This window comes from Microcaecilia unicolor, chromosome 11 (assembly GCF_901765095.1).
Source record: "Microcaecilia unicolor chromosome 11, aMicUni1.1, whole genome shotgun sequence".
Lineage (NCBI taxonomy): Eukaryota > Metazoa > Chordata > Amphibia > Gymnophiona > Siphonopidae > Microcaecilia > Microcaecilia unicolor.
Genome location: NC_044041.1, coordinates 88,943,688 through 88,963,032, shown reverse-complemented (window position 1 = coordinate 88,963,032; position 19,345 = coordinate 88,943,688). Strand labels below are relative to the sequence as shown.

General features: G+C 43.0%; 1 protein-coding gene across 1 annotated transcript in view; it reads left to right on the top strand.

Moving 5' to 3' along the window:
• Positions 1–245: 245 nt before the first annotated feature.
• The window catches only part of LOC115480940 (cytokine receptor-like factor 1), a 35,258-nt gene continuing 16,158 nt past the window's right edge, over positions 246–19,345 (top strand). Inside the window, exons 1-5 of the mRNA XM_030219924.1 lie at positions 246–300; positions 11,087–11,365; positions 16,933–17,062; positions 18,208–18,377; positions 18,948–19,105. Coding sequence (XP_030075784.1) covers positions 246–300; positions 11,087–11,365; positions 16,933–17,062; positions 18,208–18,377; positions 18,948–19,105 — 792 coding nt within the window. The remainder of the gene's footprint in view (positions 301–11,086; positions 11,366–16,932; positions 17,063–18,207; positions 18,378–18,947; positions 19,106–19,345) is intronic.

Sequence of the window (19,345 nt, the reverse complement as noted above, 5' to 3'; positions counted from 1 at the left end):
TATGTTGGGGGGGGGGGGGGGGTGAAGGGCGGGGCCAAGGCAGGCGGCGCGTCCCTGTGACAGCTTCAGTCGCTCATACTTGGGTTCCATTTATCATTATCACCTTCTGCCCTGGACTGAAGTACCTAAATCTTTCCTTTTTTTTTTTTTTTAAAGAGGGAAGGGGGATTCTTTGCTCTTGATTACCTTCTTGGGCGAAGTTTGCAAAGTTTTGAAGGGGATCACAAACTCCTTACAGCTAAACGATGGTTCCTGCTGTGGTTTTGGGACTTTCTCTTCTGACACTTGGATCCTGGGCAGGTAAGTTTTCTGTTTCAAATTCACTTTTGACGTCTGCTCGCCTTGGAGACGTCTATTCATTTGATTCAGACGCTGAGGGGACAAAAGGACTTTGGTATTCCTAATGAGGAAATGAGAGGGAATTGGATCAAAATCTGGACTGAAGCAACTCTGCAGAAGTAAAATAGGTTCCAGAAACGGAAAAGGACTGTAAGACCAAAGATGTTTGATCCTAGCAAAGAAACCGAAGAAAAATATCTCAAACTCCAGCTTCCAATTCAGAGAAACATGAACCTTAAAGTTAAAAGCAGCCGGAGGAAATGCACCTTTTGTGCTGTAATCTGAGGAGCGTGAAAGCGTTTTATGGGACTGGAGAGTCCTGAGAGACGTGCCAGTAATTTAGGCGGAGAGGTTTAGTCTCTTCTCCTCAGGAACCTCATTCCTTTGCCCTCCCTCAGCCTAACTGCTCTGGTTTCATCTCTTACTCACCTGAGGGAGCAAAACAAGAGAGGGGACAAAGAGCAATCCGGGCCGGACAGCTCCTGACACCCTGCAAAGGGACCCAAGTTATAGACTGGAAGAAACGGGGGCAGAGAGCGAGAGGACTGGCAATTCACTGGCTATTCTGGGCTTTATTCGGCAACATTTTTCAATCACACAAATAGATATAAATAATATTCTTCATATTCATAATTAAAAATGGAGATCTCATCCGCCCGGCTCCCTTCTGTGTCGGATGGTTTGTCCACCTCTGAATTTGTAGACCAGAGGGAGGCTGAACCAGTCATACTTCAGTTCACTATATACCACCTAGACAGTCAGAAAAAGCTTTTCGCTTTCCTCCTTTGTTGCGTTATTCGACAATATATTCACATGGCAGAAACCCAACTTTTTAGGTGCAAAAAAAAATGGTATTCGGGAAACATGGAAGTTTCGGTTTTCTGCAGCATTAAAAAAAAAAAAAAAGTAAACTAAACCGCGGAAATGTTTTCTGTGATTTGCAACTACTACAAACACTGGTATTTTAAAGTTTAAAAAATCAGTTTTATTTTGGTTAACTTCTTTTATTTAAAATATATTTGGATTACTAACTAGAAAGTAAACATAAGGTCTAAAAACTCATTTAGTTTTATTCTCCCTATATATATATATATTTTTTTTTTTTTGTTTGTTTGTTGCATTTGTATCCCACATTTTCCCACCTATTTGCAGGCTCAATGTGGTTTACATAATACCGTGATGGAGATCGCCAATCCCGGTATGAGAAATACAGAGTGGTATTGCGTTAGACTTCAAGAGTGACAAAGTAAATTAGGTAGTCAAGGAGGAAGAGTCAAGTTTTGTCCAGTTCTGGTATAAGTTTAGTTGTATTGCAGGGTTCAGGTGTTTAGGTTGGATCGGTTTGGTATGCCTTATTGAATAAGGTGGTTTTTAATGATTTCTGGAATTTTGTTAGTTCTGCACAAGTTAGAATTTTGCATACACACACATAAATATATATATAAAATCAAATTTCTGTAGCAGGATCGGAACATGGAGCAGTTTAATAATTAGCAGAAAAAGCCATTGAACGATTACCAGATGCTGGAACTCATATCGGGGAGCACTGAGTCCCTTCCATACTCATAAGGATTATTATGCACATAGGGGTCCGTCCATATTATACTAAGCGGTGGTAGGGCTACTGCGTGGGTAGCACATGCCACATTGACCCTACCGCAGTGGTAGTGTGGGCACCTGTGGTAGTTCTGAAGTTGGTGCATGCAGTTTCCTGTGGTGGAAACCCGTGGGGGCATTTGAGGCCACATTGCCTGATTACCGCTCCAGTAGCGCGTGAGCTCTTACCGCCTTCTAAATAGGTGGCTGTAAGGGCTGAGGCAGTAAATAGCCGGGCGTTAATTTTAATATAAGCACACAGTCATTTACTGCCCCATTTTAAAAAAAAGCCTTTTTTCTGCTGCGGTAAAAAATGGTTCAGCATGCGCCAATTTCACGCACCAAAACTAGCGCAGGCCACTTTTTACTGTGGCTTAATAAAAGTGCCCCCATAGCTCTTTAAAAAGTCCTGGGCTAGTTTTGGCATGTGATATTGGTCCTTTGTGTATCTATCTATCTATCTATCTATCTATCTATCTATCTATCTATCTATCTATCTATCTATCTATCTATCTATCTATCTATCTATCTATCTATACACACACACACAACTGTGGGACACTTTTTCACTAATGGTTACACTGAAGCACTCAACTCCTCTACTTGATTTGTTACAGACTGGCTACTTTGTTCTTTATTTCTTCTTTCTGATTTTCTTTTCTGGTGGGCTTCTTTCCTCTCTTTAGTGAAGGGTGGAATCATGATTTTTGGTAATGGGGCTGCCGGGAGGAGATGGTGATGAAGGAAGAAGGGATTGACTTGAGGGGTGGGGGGGGGGGAGAGGGTTGGAAGTTACCTATATGGACTACCATTAAGACGGGTTATTTTACCACAAGTCCCATATTATGCAATGAGACCTAGTTACTAATAACCTAACACATCTTAACTGTAGCCCAGGTTGATAACCTGCCCCCCCCCCCCCAGTTCTTTAATCTTTTTTGCTATTTGTTTGAAAAATGAGCTCTGTCTTAAAGCAGAGACCAAACCTCACCAGCTAAGTCAAATCTAGTGTACAGGCTGTGCCTTGAAAATAGATTTTAATTTTTGAAATTATCTCTCTGTATGTGTGTGTGTGTGTGTGTGTGTGTGTTTATATATATATATATATATATATATATATATATATATATATATATATAATATGACAAAGAGTGAGATATATAGATATTAGATAATAAATATATCTGTAGATCTATCACTAGCTATTAATGGCATGATTTTATTTATTTATTGGGCTTTATTAACCACCTTTATGAAGAGATTCACCCAAGGCAGTGTAAAGCAGGTACAGTTTAACATAAAATTTACAATTTTGTTAACAGCATAACAATAGTAAAATAACCAAGAATAAACTAAATACAATAAATGAGGTAAACTTGAAAACAGTAAATTGAAACCTAATAATAGAATTACCATGAAACAGCATCAAAAATATACACATTTAACATGACCGGAATTCAAATACCAGAGATATAATACAATGTTAGCATAATACTAATGATACACCTAATAAGCATGCATTAGAACATTCAAGTAACATAGATATGATGCTAAAGATTTTCTACAATACCGCTTACCATATAGCTGTTTTTTTCTTCATTCATTGATATAGGTAAGAAATTGTATAGAACTGAGGCAAACAAAAAGCAAAAAGATGCATATGATTTTTACCAGAGTGCTTCAGATTTAACTCCTTTCACTTGATCTATTTACCTTTCATGACCTGCTAATTTTTATGTGGTTGGGATGCAGCAAAGTGTGCTGCTCCCTCTCTGCAGGAAGGAAGTACTTATTTCCAGCTGTTGATCTGCAACTCATCCGTCAATGGAGAAGAAAAGCAGGGGAAGACACTGGGAGCCCGAGGCCAGATTCCCTCTAGTTGCCCCCAAACCTCTGCTTTGGTTTAACCCTGAAGCCCGGCTCTTTGCGGCCCCCTTTTTTCTTTCTGTTCTTCTCGCGGCTCAATCAACCGATCGACCAAGGGGATCAGACAGATAATTACCAAACACATCTTTCTGCACCTATTGTTTTATGAGTGGGAGACAGAGATGGCAGGAAAATAATAATAAAAAAAAATATCCGTATAAATGTGTGCCCCAGAGCAAAAGAAAACTGAAAACAACCGGGACCTTAGTCCCAGTGCAGGAGTGAAAGCAGTTTCTTTTTATCATGTCAGCCTAGAATAGGATGTGCTCCAAAACAGCTGGAACATCTGGGCATCAGCAAAACGAGCTCATTGGATCTAGTGTGATGAAAGTGATTTGAAAATCAGATGATAGCGACCAGTCCGTGGACTGTGTCCAGGGAATGAAACAAACACACGCTTTAAATTTAAACATATAAAAATCCAGAGACGCTGTTAATGACTGGGGATGCCTACCATCTTCAGTGGCTTCCTAGGACTGGAGGACAGACAGTAAAAATATTTAGCTATCCACTCTGGTGAACTAAGGGACTTGATATGGGGGGGGGGGGGGGGGAGGGGCATATCTAGGCAGGATCCTAGGGTATGTTTCAGCTTGCCAGACTTTAATATTTCCATTCAGTCTGTCCACTTTTGGATACCAAGTAGCCAGGAGGCACTTACCTTATACTGAGGATCACCTGCCCTAGGCCCTGGACAGCTGGTCTATGTTGTCCTATCTGGTCTTTCTTGTTTTTTTTCCACCCCCCCCCCCCTCCAGGATGACTCAAGGGCTTCCTTCAGCAGTGCCAGTGCGAATTTTCAGCCTTACATTCCCTACTCAGTTAATGTCCAGGTCCAAATCCCAATAGTTCCCCTTTCCCCTCTATTTTAATTACACTCTACAGTCATGATTTATTGATTTATTTGTAGCATTTGTATCCCACATTTTCCCACCAATTTGCAGGCTCAATGTGGCTTACATTATGTAGTAATGGCAAACGCCATTTCCGGGTAGAGAATTGCAAATGGTATTGCATTAAGGTGCATACATGGTAAAGTAAAATACAATATGGTATTGCATAGAGGTTCCTGAGTGATAGAGTAAATTATAACATAAGTTAGATAATCAACTATAGAAAGTTCATTTCCCACATGAGAAATAAAGTGGTAGTGTGTATTGCGTAACTTTCATTAGTCAAGTGTAGAGAGTTGGGTTTTGTCTAGTTCATGTAAAGTCTAGTTGTCTAGTATTTAGGATGGGTCGTTGTGGTATGCCTTCTTGAATAGGTCAGTTTTCAGTAGTTTTCGGAAGATTGTTAGGTCGTGCATTGTTTTTATGGCCTTCGGTAGTGCGTTCCATAGTTGTGTACATATGTAGGAGAAGCTGGATGCATATGTGGATTTATAACAATCCTATTTTATTTTTAACTTACAACTGGACATTATTACTTTAAAATATTACACTTTGCAAGTAAAAGCAGGCACTCAGCATTGATGGTTTTTGAGTTAAGTGACTGCCAGGACTACAGATGTTTTTTCTTTTTTGCTGGCCTTCCCCAGTAGCTGCTGCTCTAGACCAGTGTTTCCCAAGTCTGGTCCTGGAGTACCCCTTTGCCAGTCAGGTTTTCAAGATATCCACAATGAATATGCATGAAAGAGATCTGCATATAATAGAGGCAGTGTATGCAAATCAAGTTCATGCATATTCATTGTGGATATCTTGAAAACCTGACTGGCAAGGGGGTACTCCAGGACCGGACTTGGGAAACACTGCTCAAGACGACCCCCTAGGCTTGCCTAATAATGGTTTGCCCGGCGGTACTTTCAGACTATCCTTTTATCCATACTCATTCTTTATGCTCTTCCCAAACCTACTAAGTCTAGACAGAAAGAAAAACCTTGGTTACTTTGTCCTGTCTCAACCTCTTGGAATTGCTAATCATCAATCATTCTTTTTGATATGCTCCTACATATGTGGTGATATACATACCAGTTTTTTTTTTTTAATTTTAATAGGGAGGAAAATAGCCTGGGGGTACGGTGAGGAAATCTCCTGGGCCGGGCGTCTGCTCGGAAGGGCTTTGGAAAGTCATCAGCTCTTTATTCTAATGCTTGCACTCTTAATTGCCTTCCACCATTTCTGACTGTAGGGTGGTCAAGAAAGCTGGCCCTTTAAAACGCCTGGCAATGAAAACCATATGCTCACGGGTCAGGACGGAGCTGAATGCCTATTTAAGAGCCCCATTTTTTGTAAATAGTGAATTGACTTTTGTAAAAACGTTGATTTACTTGCATCTCTCGTTCTATGTATATGTATGTATTGATATAGAGGTGTGTGTGTATATAAAGAGAGACAAAGAGAGAATGAAGAAGATTAAAACAAAACAAACCAGGAACTTCGGCTTCTCAGCAAGATCATAATAGCTCCAAACTCGCACCTTTAAAAATGACTTTATTCCTTATGAAATTATCTTCCCTACTCTCTTGTCGTTTACAGTTACATGTAATTAAAATATTCAGATAGCACAGTGTCTTCAGCGAGTTCAGTTACAAATATATTTGTATTTCTTTTATGTGTTTTTGTAACTAAGTTATACTTTTCCTCTGTATAAATATCATTTGTGGACTGGATTAAAAAAAAAAAGAATTTGCCTCAGCGCTCGATTTTAATCGGATATCGCCAAAGCCCTGCTTGACTGAAGGAGCGGCTGGGAAGATTATACTGTTCAAGGGCGGCACTTTACCAGGAATATTAATAGTTTTAGATTTAATGCGGACGAGTCTCTCCTCACCCTCTGGATGATATAATCAGTAACACACTACTGGGTTCAAGTTCTCTCACCAGGTCTTTAGAGATTCGAAAGAAAAGTTAAGCGTTCGGTCAAGATTAACTGGATAAGAATTAATCGAGTTTCTACTTCTGAGTTTTAAAATATCTATAAGTGTCTTACCTTCCGATTTTCACTTGAAATAACCATTTCTGGATCTGCTGGATTTGTATCAATCTTTTGCTTCCGACTATTCAACAGAAAGTGCAAAAATTGATCAGAATCTTGTTGCATTTTATAAACCGAAGTTTACCTACTGGGAGTTTAATTATAATTTCGCTATATCATTATGCAAAAAACGTTCGGGCACAGTCTTGTTTTAGTGTTCATAGACTACTTTTTTCAAGGTTTGGAGGAGGTATTTACAGGCCAGGTTGGCCAACAGAAGTGCCGATTGAAAAAGCACAAAAAACGGAAGGAGGAGATATTTGGACATGGAAGAGGCAGCAGCTGGATCCTGCTTTACCTGGCTGAGTAGTTTTTTTTTGCTGCAAAACATGCCGATTTCACCCTTAAGATTTCAGCAAACTGCTTTCGCTTGCTTCTGTTAGGCAGATAGTCTGAATTGGGTTGCTTGCTTCATCCTAGTTTGGTATTAGAGAGAAAAAAAATCAATCCTTGAAGCAGCAGTGACCAGAATCACTTGAAATGGGTAAGATTCTGGTCTTGGTATCAGTTCTAGGAATGTCTTGGAAAGCCTCTGCCCAGGCCTAGCTGCAGGCATCAGACAGATTTAAAAAAAAGTACAAAGGTAGCTTCAAGAGCTGTAGAGTGAAAATAGAGAAGGGAAAGTTTCAAATCTGGCCCATGTGGTTCTACTAGGGAGTGGGGCTAGTGGTCAGCTTAATGGGCTAATGATAATAATAATGATGCAAAAAAAAAAAAATGGAATACCTGAAGGCTGAAAAGGAAGGAGAGACAGGAGTAAGATCAAACAAGGAAGAAACAAGCAAATTAATATTTTGTTTCTGATAATAACTTGCCTCAAGCTGTGATTTGGAAAGGCAAGTAAAATAAATCTTAATAAAATTAAATCACTTACTGCAGTAAGCAGACACAATTAGTTTGGAATGAAGGTGAAGCAAAATCCTGTCATTCGTTCTTAGAAGGAGTTTAGCCTTTACCAAAACAATCCTAGAATCATAAAGCTAAAGGATATTTAAAGATGTAAGTTTTCTGGGCTACTACATTCCTTTCCTAAAAGCCAGGGACATTGGTGGTCCATTTTGTTATTTGTTTCAAACATATGATTTCATGATCTCTCTGTGTGGGTGGATTCTTTTTCATTTTGTCTGGAAAGTGTGTCCTGGTAGTATGACTTAAAACTGTAGTCCCCTTCCTCCAAATAAGTGAAAGCTGGAACAGGGGGACTATAGAACAGAAAGTTGATGGGCAATTTTGCACCAATTTCTATCAAAATCATAATAGACAGGCAAGATTCAGGCTCAAATTTGTGTTTTAGTTGCCAAGTCCTAACATATATAGAGACAGAGAGTTGTACTGTCATGGGCAATAAGGGTCTGTAGCAGTCTACCGTAAATTGTAGTATGTTTCCCCTTCCTGAAGTGCAGTCTATTGTCTGCTTCAGTAACTCCTCTGCAGGAACAATTGTCCAGAGAATAACAAGAGTTTATAGAAGGAACTTAACAGGCAAAACTTGGAGGAGCAGAGAGGGAAGTGCCCTAATCTACCACTGGAATTTATAGGAATGGGGGGAGGGGAAAAGAGAGACTTTTGGAACAGGAGAAACTGGAAAAATTGCATTTTGCTAGTGCAATTCAAAGAAGAGAATTCCGGGGAACTTTGTAGCTACAGATCCCAGAACAGATACCTGAGATATCCAAATGCTTGTGTTCCTCCTCTGTGATGTGATTTGCCACTAACGGGAGGTTTCCTAGATTGGCTGAAGTTTTCAGAGCCACAACCAGATCCAGACTTGGAATTTAAGTTGGCCAGTAAACAGTGCAGAAGCCAACTCTGGATATATTCCTTATATTTGCGGTGGACTCCATATAACACAGGCCTTAGGGTCCAAGATATTTGACCACCTTATGTGAATCCATGTTATATTGACTCTACAGTGTAATACGAGTAACAAAAAGGGGGCGGGGAGAATTAACCCTTAACTATGTTATAAGTGATTGTGCATCATATCTTGCCATATTTTATAGCTAATTATTATATCCATGCATTTACCTGCTCCAACAATAACACCCCAGTTATTGTATAAAGCTATCCCCCCTTTCTGTTCATTGTAAGTCAGACTGTCCTCAGGTGCAAGCGATAAATCAGCAGGCGTTGAAAACCTGCTATCTGGAAAATTATCAAATGCACATTGAAAATACAGCTAACTATGGATTCACCACAACGGGTTTGGGTAGCCCTGCGTTGTCTCTGGGGACAGGGAAATGCCTAGTGTACCTGAATATAAGTCACTTTGAGCTGCTACTGACAATGGTGTGAATTAAATCCAAACAAACTCCAGTGGCTGAGTAGCCACGGATTTCAAATCTGTAGTCACTAAAGGGTGTTAAGACCTAAGACACAGTTAGGGCTGGATTCAGAATATGGTGCTCAAAATTTGGCACACACACAAAAATAATTGGTGCTGAATGGTATTCTGTAAAAGGCATTCTGGGATCAGCGCCGGGATCTGTGCTCAACTTTGGGGGTGAGGAGTTACATCAACTGAAAGCAGGTGTAAATCCTGACGCACAGATTGGGTGCGGATCCACACTATTCTATATAAGTACATAGGTACATAAATATTGCCACACTGGGACAGACCAAAGGTCCATCAAGCCCAGCATCCTGTTTCCAACAGTGGCCAATCCAGGTCACAAATACCTGGCAAGATCCCAAAACAGTACAATACATTTTATTCTGCTTATCCTAGAAATAAGCAGTGGATTTTCCCCAAGTCCATTTTAATAATGGCTTATGGACTTTTCTTTTAGGAAGCGATCCAAACCTTTTTTTAAAACCCTGCTAAGCTAACTACGTTTACTACATTCTCTGGCAACAAACTCCAGAGTTTAATTACATGTTGAGTGAAGAAATATTTCCTCTGATTTGTTTTAAATTTACTACTTTGTAGCTTCATTGCGTGCCCCATAATCCCAGTATTTTTGGAAAGAGTAAACAAGCGATTCATGTCTACCTGTTCCCCTCTACTCATTATTTTATAGACCTCTATCATATCTCCCCTCAGCCTTCTTTTTATTAAGCTGAAGTGCCCTAGCCGCTTTAACCTTTCCTCATAGGAAAGGCTAAAACTCATGGCACCCAATCCCAGCTCTGGTTCCAACTGAATTAGAGGCCCAAAAGAGCAAGAAAAATCTGCAGGAAAACAAAATCACAGAACATAACATAAAACATCATTCATGGTTCTCTGTCTAGTGTGGAATAAAGCAGCAGTGACAACAGAGAGGAACACCAATCCAGAAAAAGCCCCACCAGAGCTCTACAATTGATCTGCAATCCTATTGGAGCTCACTGTTGTATCCAGTGGCGTAGCCACAGGTGGGCTTGGGTGGGCCCATTTATGGCTCAGGCCCACCCAACAGTAGCACATGTTTAGTGGTAACTGGTGGGAATCCCAAGCTCCACTAGCTGAAGATTTCCCCCTGATGGTAACGAAAACGCTACTGTCCATGACACCGGCACCTGTGCATGCCTGCTGCCAAGGAGGAAAGAAGCGTTTTCCCACCAGCTGAGATCATTTTTTTTGGGGGGGGGGGGAGAATACTTGGTGCCCACCCAATTCTTGCCTAGGCCCACCCAAAATCTGTTTTCTGGCTACGCCCCTGGTTGTATCAATGGAATTGTTGACCCCTGAAGCAAGTTGTTTAGCTGAAACACGGTCATGTTGGACTATCTTTCTTTGTACATCAAGTTTGTTTGGTTGTTGGGACTTTTGTAGCATCAGTGTTCCTCTCTGGTGTCACAGCTGCTTTATTCTGTTCAATTACCTGTGGAGACATTTATTTATTTATTTATTGCATTTGTATCCCACATTATCCCACCTCTTTGCCGGCTCAATGTGGCTTACAATTCTTCATGGGTACTGGAAATAGAAGAGAATATACATGTGGTTTTACAGAGGGTTATGTGTTACATGGTGGTGAAATTTCCTCTTTTCACACACTCACTATCTAGTGTAAAACGCATGCACACAAAATGGAACATGTTCTGTGTCTAGAAATTTAAAAAATAGAATAGGTAGAAAACTAAGTACTTAGCCTTGTGTTTCAGGGTATAATATCATATGATGGTCTATTTAAGCCTTCAGTCTTCCATTGAGTCATATCTACTGTGAATCACTCTTCTGGAAATACACGTGTCACACGCAGGGTAATGCAGGCATCTGATTAGCTGATTGCCTTGTAATGCCTCTTTCCTTTATTTTGCTGCACAGATCCTGCGGTGGTGGTTCCACAGGATCCCACCCTAGTGATAGGATCTTCCCTGACTGCCACCTGCACGGTGAGCCCGGAGCTAGCTTTGAGAGCAGAGGACCTGTTCTGGACCCTAAATGGCAGGCGGCTCCCCTGGGAGGTTTCCAAGGTCCTGAATAGCACCACCCTTGCTGTGATGCTCACCAACCTGAATGGATCCAAGCAGCAGTCGGGAGATAACTTGGTGTGCCATGGCAGAGATGGGCGCATACTTGCTGGCTCCTGCCTCTACGTTGGATGTAGGTTTCTTGTTTTTATGTTTAGCAAGATGTGAAGGTTCCTAGGTCTAGACAAATACAATAGGTATGGGCATAACATTTTTTGCTAAGGTTATCAAATGACTCCATGTCACCCAGGAAAGGCTGACCCAGTTTTGGTTTGTCCAGTTGCATGTATGGAGATATAGGTCTGACGTGTCCTGAAGGGACCTATTTTCAGAAAAACCTTGCTATAGAATCAAAAGTGGACAAAGCATGTTTTATCTAATTGAATACATTCGTTTTAGTAATTAGTTGTATAGATTATTATGCATTGCTGTGTCTGTGAACCATCTCGATTGACATTTTTACCTCAAGAAGAGGGTAGGCAAATGCTTATAAATAAATAAAATAGGGTCCTGTTGAACTTTGACACCATTTATAGAACTAATACAGGAACTATCTAAAGAGAAAGATGTCTGTGAGTTTTCATGATCACAAAAGTCCTTTCTTCAGTCACAACCAAGAAAATGTGATCTAGGGGTTCACAGAAGCTCATGTCCAACATCTTTCTTGCATACGTCTGATACTGATCCTTTAAAAAGGATCACAATCCATTTTATCCAGGGTCACCCAGTGTACCAGAACTCTACACTGCTGAAAACAGCGTGAAAAATGTTCTCCTGTCGATGGATTAAAAAAAAAAGAATAGCATTTCAAGTAGGGGTGGGCTGGCATTTGCAATGATATTACATTTGCCGATAACACAGCACAACAAAAAAAAAATGTTTGTGTGCTACTGGCCTATACTAAATTCAGTATGCGTATTCCAAACCCAAAGTCAGAATTGTTGTAACACATCAGGAAATTTTGTTATGCATAAGTTTGCCCAAATGAATTAAGCACTTGGAAAGCATTGAATAATTTTTTACAGAATGAGTTTTACTCCAACAATTACCTGATGTACATCAAAGTTTTCTTGGTGAAGACTACAGCAGAGAATATTTTAAGACATAGGCGGGGGGGGGGGGGGGGGGGGCAGGGGGATGGTCTGACAGGGGGGTGCATATGCAATGCATGCACCTTGAATAAATACGCCATTGCTTTTGGGCTCCACTGTTTGGGCATCCATGACTCTTGGGCTCCACTGGCAGGATCTGATCCCTAACCTCTGGAGCCCTGAGGGTCAACTTCTTCTTCTCTTACCTGTACAGCAGTTGTCTTCTCCAGAAGAGCCACCCCTCCCTTCAGGGATGAGAACACTTTCCAGGAGAAGTTCTAATGTTTGGATGCCATCAGCACTGGAGTTAGACCTAGCCACATCTTGGTTGTCACGTCTGTGGCCGTGACCACCCTCATACTTACCCTGTTTCTGGGGGTCAGTGGCTGTGCTGGCTTCTGCTTGTCTCTGTGTCTGTCTCTGTCTTAGTTTCTCTCTGGCTCTGTGTGCTGATTGCCTTACTGGACCTCACCTGTGTGGGCTATGCCTCTTCCAAGATGGCTGCCGCCTCCTCTATGCCAGTATCCAAGATGGCTCCTACTTGTCTTTCCTGTGGGCTCACTTTCTCTGTGTGTCAAGCCTCTGTTTGGAGGCAAGGAACTTCCTGCTTCTGTCCTGCTGGTGGTGACTCATCAGTGAGTTCCTTTATAAGGAAGGCCTGTGCTTGCAGTCAGGGCCTTCGCATGGTGTCATTGTCTGGTGTCATGCCCAGAGGCCGACAGGTTAGTTAGTGTGTTGCTGCGCTGCTTCTAAGCCTGTCTTCTGTGTGAGCTTCTTGCTCTTCTGTTTAGGACCTGTGGGCTGCTTGCCCTTCTGTGTGGGCTGGTTGCCCTTCTGTTCCCAGTACCTGTGGGCTGGTTGCCCTTCTGCGTGGGCTGCTAGCCCTTCTGCCTTTAGTCTGTGTTTAGAGCCTGCTGTTCAGCCCTGGTTTCCCCGTCTGTGTTTGCAGCCTGCCCTACTCCCTGCTTGTATATCCTGTGTGCACATCCTGGCTGCTAGTCCTTCTGCCTTCGCTGTGGAGGTAGCCTCTGCAGCTCAGCCCGGGTTTCCCCGTCTGTATTTGCAGCCTGCCCTACTCCCTGCTTGTATATTCTGTGTGCACATCCTGAACCTTGTATATCCTGTGTGCACATCCTGGTCCCTGCTTGTTCGTCCTGAGTCCTGGTTTTGGCTAGCTAGGGTTATCCGGCTTTCCGCTCTGCCTAGCTGCCATCTTCCCTGTGTGCACATCCTGAACCTTGTATATCCTGTGTGCACATCCTGGTCCTTGCTTGTTCGTCCTGGTTTTGGCTAGCTAGTGTTATCCGGTTTTCCGCTCTGCCTAGCTACCTTCTGTCCCGTGTGTCTACCTTGTACTTTGCTTGTATATCCTGTGTGCTTATCCGGATCCCTGCTTATGTATCCTGATTCCTGTATCTGTCTAGCTAGCGTGTATCTTCTGGGGAATTTATCCTGTTACCTGCCTCGACCTAGCTAGTGGGTTTGCCCTGTGGGTATTCCCTGTCTCCCCTTTTTCCCTGCTTGCATGTCTGCCCTAGTCCCTGCTCCTGATAAGCTTCTGTCTGTCTAGTCTGTCCGGTGTGTCTGGCTTAGCGGCTGCGTGCAGCGCTTAGTGCAGTCTAGTATAGTTTGTTCCCTCGTGTTTCCTAGACCCGGGGCGGGTCCTCTGGATTCCAGTTCCACCTTGTCCTGCAAGTCCTGTCGGCCGCCTGCACGCTAGAGCTCAACTCTAGCGGAACGGTGGCTAAGTGCAGGTGAAGAGGTTCCTGTTCTGCTAGTTCCAGTTGCCTGCTCCCAATCCAGAGGTCCAGTCCGGCCCTTCCATGTGTTCCGCTCCAGGGTGGTCTTGCCTGCCTCTGCCGCTCCTCGGCAGGGGTCCAAGGACTCACTATTCCCAGTTCCGCCTTGAGGACCTGACAGTATGCCAAGGCCCTCGAGAACGCGACATTGGTTTAGATAGAAATAGTGCAGATCTGTTCTGGGCCCAACCAGGAGTTCTCACTTTGGGTGGTTAGAGTGCTTTGGAGGAGTAGCCTAGTGGTGAGTGCAGTGGACTTTGATCCTGGGGAACTGAGTTTGATTCCCACTGCAGCTCCTTGTGACTCTGGGCAAGTCACTTAACCCTCCATTGCCCCTGGTACAAAATAAGTACCTGAATATATGTAAACCACTTTGAATGTAGTTGCAAAAACCTCAGAAAGGCGGTATATCATTTCCCTTTGTCTCTGGTACCCTTCTCTGCTTCAATGACACTGGTGCTGGATTACTCAGCAGAATGCTGGGTAGAGTGTGAATCTCCCCACAGCAGCACTTTTCCTTCTTCCTTTCCTTCTCCACTGCTGTATAGAAGAGAGAGGAAAGAGCAGACTGTTGGAGCTTTTGGACTTAGGGACCAGATCCAGGTAAGAGAGGAAGGAGCTGACTGCTGGGGCATTCACAGTTAGGAACCAGATCCAGGAAGGAGCTGACCACCAAAGATTTTGGGGTTAGGGACTGGATCCTTCTGGGGCTCTTGGGGAGGTACTTGTGAAATTCATCATGAAGCAGGACTTTTAGACGCTGGCATGTGGGCATCCAAAAGTCTGGCACCAATGTGTATAGGTGCCAAAATGGCAGCTCCTAAAAGTCCTACTTTGGCAGTTACACGTCTAACTGTAGTCGCAAGCACCTACGCTAGCTCAATGGCTGGTGGAAATGCTTGTACGTCACAGCTAGCATTCTATGACCTGAGCACGCAAGTGCTGGACACATCCCTAATCTGCTCATGCCCCTCTCAGGACCACACCTTCTTGCACTTATGTGCTTTGGATTTTGTGTGCATAGTTTATAGAATACCATCTTAGGGCAGTTATGCGTTCAGCTGCTAATTAATGCCAGTTAACACTGGGCCCAATATTTAAAGGATTTATGCTTACAAATTGGCCTCTTTGAAAATTTATTAGGGTTGAGTGATACATTTTTACTCAAAATTTTACTGAACTCTTAACTGTAGGAGCATAAAAAGTGATTGACAACAGGGGCGAATTTAGGGTGGGGAAAAGAAGTTAGGAGCTTAGCACTGATTTTTAGCACTAGGCTCATAAATCTAGACAAATGGCAGGCGTAAATTTATGAGCATAACGTTTAAGCTCCTAAATTAAGTTAACTTTTCAAATGAAAAGTTATGCTTCTAAGTCTGGCTGAGAACAGGGCACAAATTTAGGAGGCTAATTTAGGAGCATAAATTTAGGAGCTCAGCATTTTCTGAATATTGGACCCACCAATTATAGCCAATATTTAGTTGTTAAGGCTAATTATCTCATTAGTATTCTATAATGTGCCTGCACACCATTGTGCATTAAGCGTAAAGCTGAGCGCACAAGTTTTTAGAATTAGGGGTTATATGTAAAGAGTGTGTACCTTCCCCATAATTCTATAATCTTGCATACACAATTTTATGCTTAGCACACAAAGAGCACACATAAGTCATAAAATAGCATCCATTATGTGTGTAACTTAATTGCTTAATTAGCGGCTAGATGGCATTAAACAATAATTTGCTATAATTGGTGTTACTTGGCACTAATTTTCAGTTTCATGCGTAACTGCCCTTAGTCGGGATTCTAGACATTGAGTGAGCACAGTCCTTAGTTTGCAACTGCAAGGAGGCATGGACCATGGAGATGGTGTTCATGCAGAGGAGGGTAGGAGGGGAAGGAAAGGGAAGAGAGATGGGAGGAGGTGGTGCCTATGCAGAGGAGAGGAGGGGAGGGGAAATGAAGGGAAGAGAGATGGGAGGAGATGATGTCTATGCAGAGGAGAAGAGGGCAGGGGAGGGGAGGGGAGGGCAAGGGAAGGGAGATGGGAGGAGATGGTGCCCATGCAGAGGAGGGGAGGAAGGGGAAGGAAAGAGACGACACATGGGAAGAGATGGTGCACATGCAGAGGAGGGGAGGGGAAGGGAAGAGAAGAGAGATGGAAGGAGATGGTGCCCATGCAGAGGAGGGGAGGGAGGGGAAGAGAGATGGGAGGAGATGGTGTCCATGCGGAGGAGGAGAGGGGAGGGGAAGGGAAGATAAATGGGAGGAAATGGTGTCCATGCAGAGGAAGGAAGAGTAGGGGAAGGGAAGGGACAAGAGATGGGAAGAGATGGTGTTCATGCAGAGGAGAGGAGGGGAGGGGAAGGGAAGAGAGATGGGAGGAGATGATGCCCATGCAGAGGAGGAAAAGGGAAGAGAAAAGGCAGGAGATGTTGCTCATGGTGGGGATGGGAAGGGGAGTGAAAATGCAGGAGATGGTACCCATGGAAGAGATGAGAAGGGTAGAGAAGAGAGAAGGGACGTGATCCTATGGATGGAGAAAGACAGCTTGAAGAACGTTGAATGTAAAAGGCAGGCAGCAAAGGAGGAACAAAATGATTAGAAAGATAAAATCACCAGACAACAAAGGTAAGAGTAATGATTTTATTTTTTATTTTAAATGTTAAATGGGTAAGCCTGAAGTCTTTTGGTGGCTCTCAGAGATTTCTCATGACCACTTTGCAGCCCTTTATGTGAAAAAGGTTGGAGACCACTGACGTAGACTCAATGAGGCCATCTTGCAGCTATGATTGCTCTTCCTTTTTTCCTAGTGGCTCCAGAGAAACCCAACAACATAACTTGTTGGTCCAGAAATATGAAGGATCTCACCTGTACTTGGGCCCCTGGGAGTGAGGGAGAAACCTATCTCCACACCAACTATACCCTGAAATACAAACTCAGGTACACACGAGATGTAACTACTAGGGTGGAGGAGGAAGATGAAAACACATCAAGGCATTATGGCATCTTCTCCAGGTTGCCTTTTTAATTAGAATATCACAGATGCATTTAATTATGACCAGGTGAGCTCCTGGGGTGTATGAGAGAGAGAGAGAAGGATGGGGAGATGAGGTACATATGAGAGAGAGATCTATGATTTTATGCAGATACTACTACTGCTTATCATTTCTAAAGCGCTACTAGAAGTACGCAGCACTGTACACTTGAATATGAAGAGACAGTCCCTGCTTGACAGAGCTTACAATCTAATTAGGACAGACAAACAGGACAAACGAGATAAGGGAATATTAAAGTGAGGATGATAAAATAAGAAAGAATGAATACACTGCACATGAGCAGGAGTGATTTTTGTACACATCCTTGTTCTGACCTGGAGTCTGCTGCCTTTGCCACTGTCCCTATCAAGTGCATAGTTAGCTGTGGGCACATGGGGCCCATGCCCTGAATCCTAAGTCCAGTGTCTCCGTAACACCCCAGTTCAGCATGCTCTCCACTCTCTAGCTCGGAGCTACCTACAGAACAGATGGAGGTGGGCCACATCTGCTGCTGACAGTGGTCTTGCTCTCCCATTCTCCAGTTCTGGTGCCCTGCACCCTGGCCTCCTGCTGGCAGGGAGAGTTGGCAGCACTGTTTACATGCTATTGCTGTCTCTGTCAGTTTCTTCTAAAATAGACCTGCACAGGGCTAGCTGGTCTCACACGATTAGGAGACCCTGTGCGATTGTGAGGGAGATGCTGTTCTTGGTAAAGGGTACTGCTTGACTGATTCTTCTTCTCCCAGTTAGGAGAGGGCACTGGAGAAGGGGAAGGCAAGAAAAAAATGCTGATGTCCAGCAGGCATAGAAATGGTGTGGCCCCACAGTGAGTCTCTATTCACAGCCATGTTATTTTCCACAAGCTGCCCATGTTGATATGATGTCTCAATTCATATCTAGGAAGATATGTAAATACATTTATGTAGACATATAGCTATACAGAAATCCTGCAGTATAGTCAATAATGGACACAAACCCATATATGCTATAGAAAATAAACTGATGTCTGTGTCTTTCCATAGATGTGAGACCCATGTTTTGCTCTCTGCAGGTGGTATGGTCGAGATAACAAATGTCTGGAATACCACACCATAGGGCCATACTCCTGTCACATCTCCAAAGACCTGGCACTCTTCACACCCTATGAGATCTGGGTGGAGGCTTCAAACCGTTTGGGATCCACCATCTCTGACACCATCACTTTAGACATTTTAGATGTGGGTAAGAAAGAAAGAAAACCATCTGGCATGTCATTCTTTGCAGGAGGATCTGAGGTTATATTTCTAAGCTAGGAAGTCATTATTATTTCAGTATTACCTTGTTTTTTTGTAGAATTCTCCTAAGATGTAGTGCTCTGGTCACCTGCAACACTAGCCCATGGCATTGGCACCTCTTCAGGTTCTATCATCATCATATCTCTGTCTTGAGCTAGGTTTGGTAAAGGGGTGAAAAGGTTCATTTGTTAGTCTTGGCTCAGCATTCTCCAAGATGAGAACAGTGATGATGGGTCGGTGCTCTGATGTTAACCCTTTTGGTGCCTCCACATATTTAGCATTACTCAAAAAGCTGCAGATGCACAGAGGAGGACAAATACATTTCATTTTTTCAGTAGATGAATTGTATGCAAGTTTATTGCTGCCTTGTACATTTGTTTATGGCTCAAAGGAAACAAGCTAAGAATGACTCAAGCCTCCTTGATTTCAATGAATTAGCCATGAATATTAGGAGGGAAAGAAGTGTATGTCATAACATTGGTGTAATCAACAATCTTTTCTCTCCACTTCCTTCCAGTAACCACTGATCCTCCATCAGATACCCACGTCACTCGAGTTGGGGACCTGGAGGACCAGCTGATCGTCCGCTGGAACTCACCACCAGCTCTGAAGGATTTCCTCTTCCAAGCTAAATATCAGATCCGCTACAGAGTGGAGGACAGTGCAGAATGGAAGGTTAGGCATCACACATCTGAGCTGCCCCTTACATATAGGGGGTGCCCATAATGAGAATCATGTCCTGTCCTAAGAGCCAGCTCTGTGCGTGAAGTGGGTGTTGAGAACCTCCAATACTGAGCAAGTTCCTTTGTGTCGAGAGAGGGGTAGATTGTATTGTGTGTAGTACCCTCAATCATTTTGAAATGTTGGTGCCTATGTGTTCTGTCATATGTCCCTTACTTGTGCCTTCTATTCCCT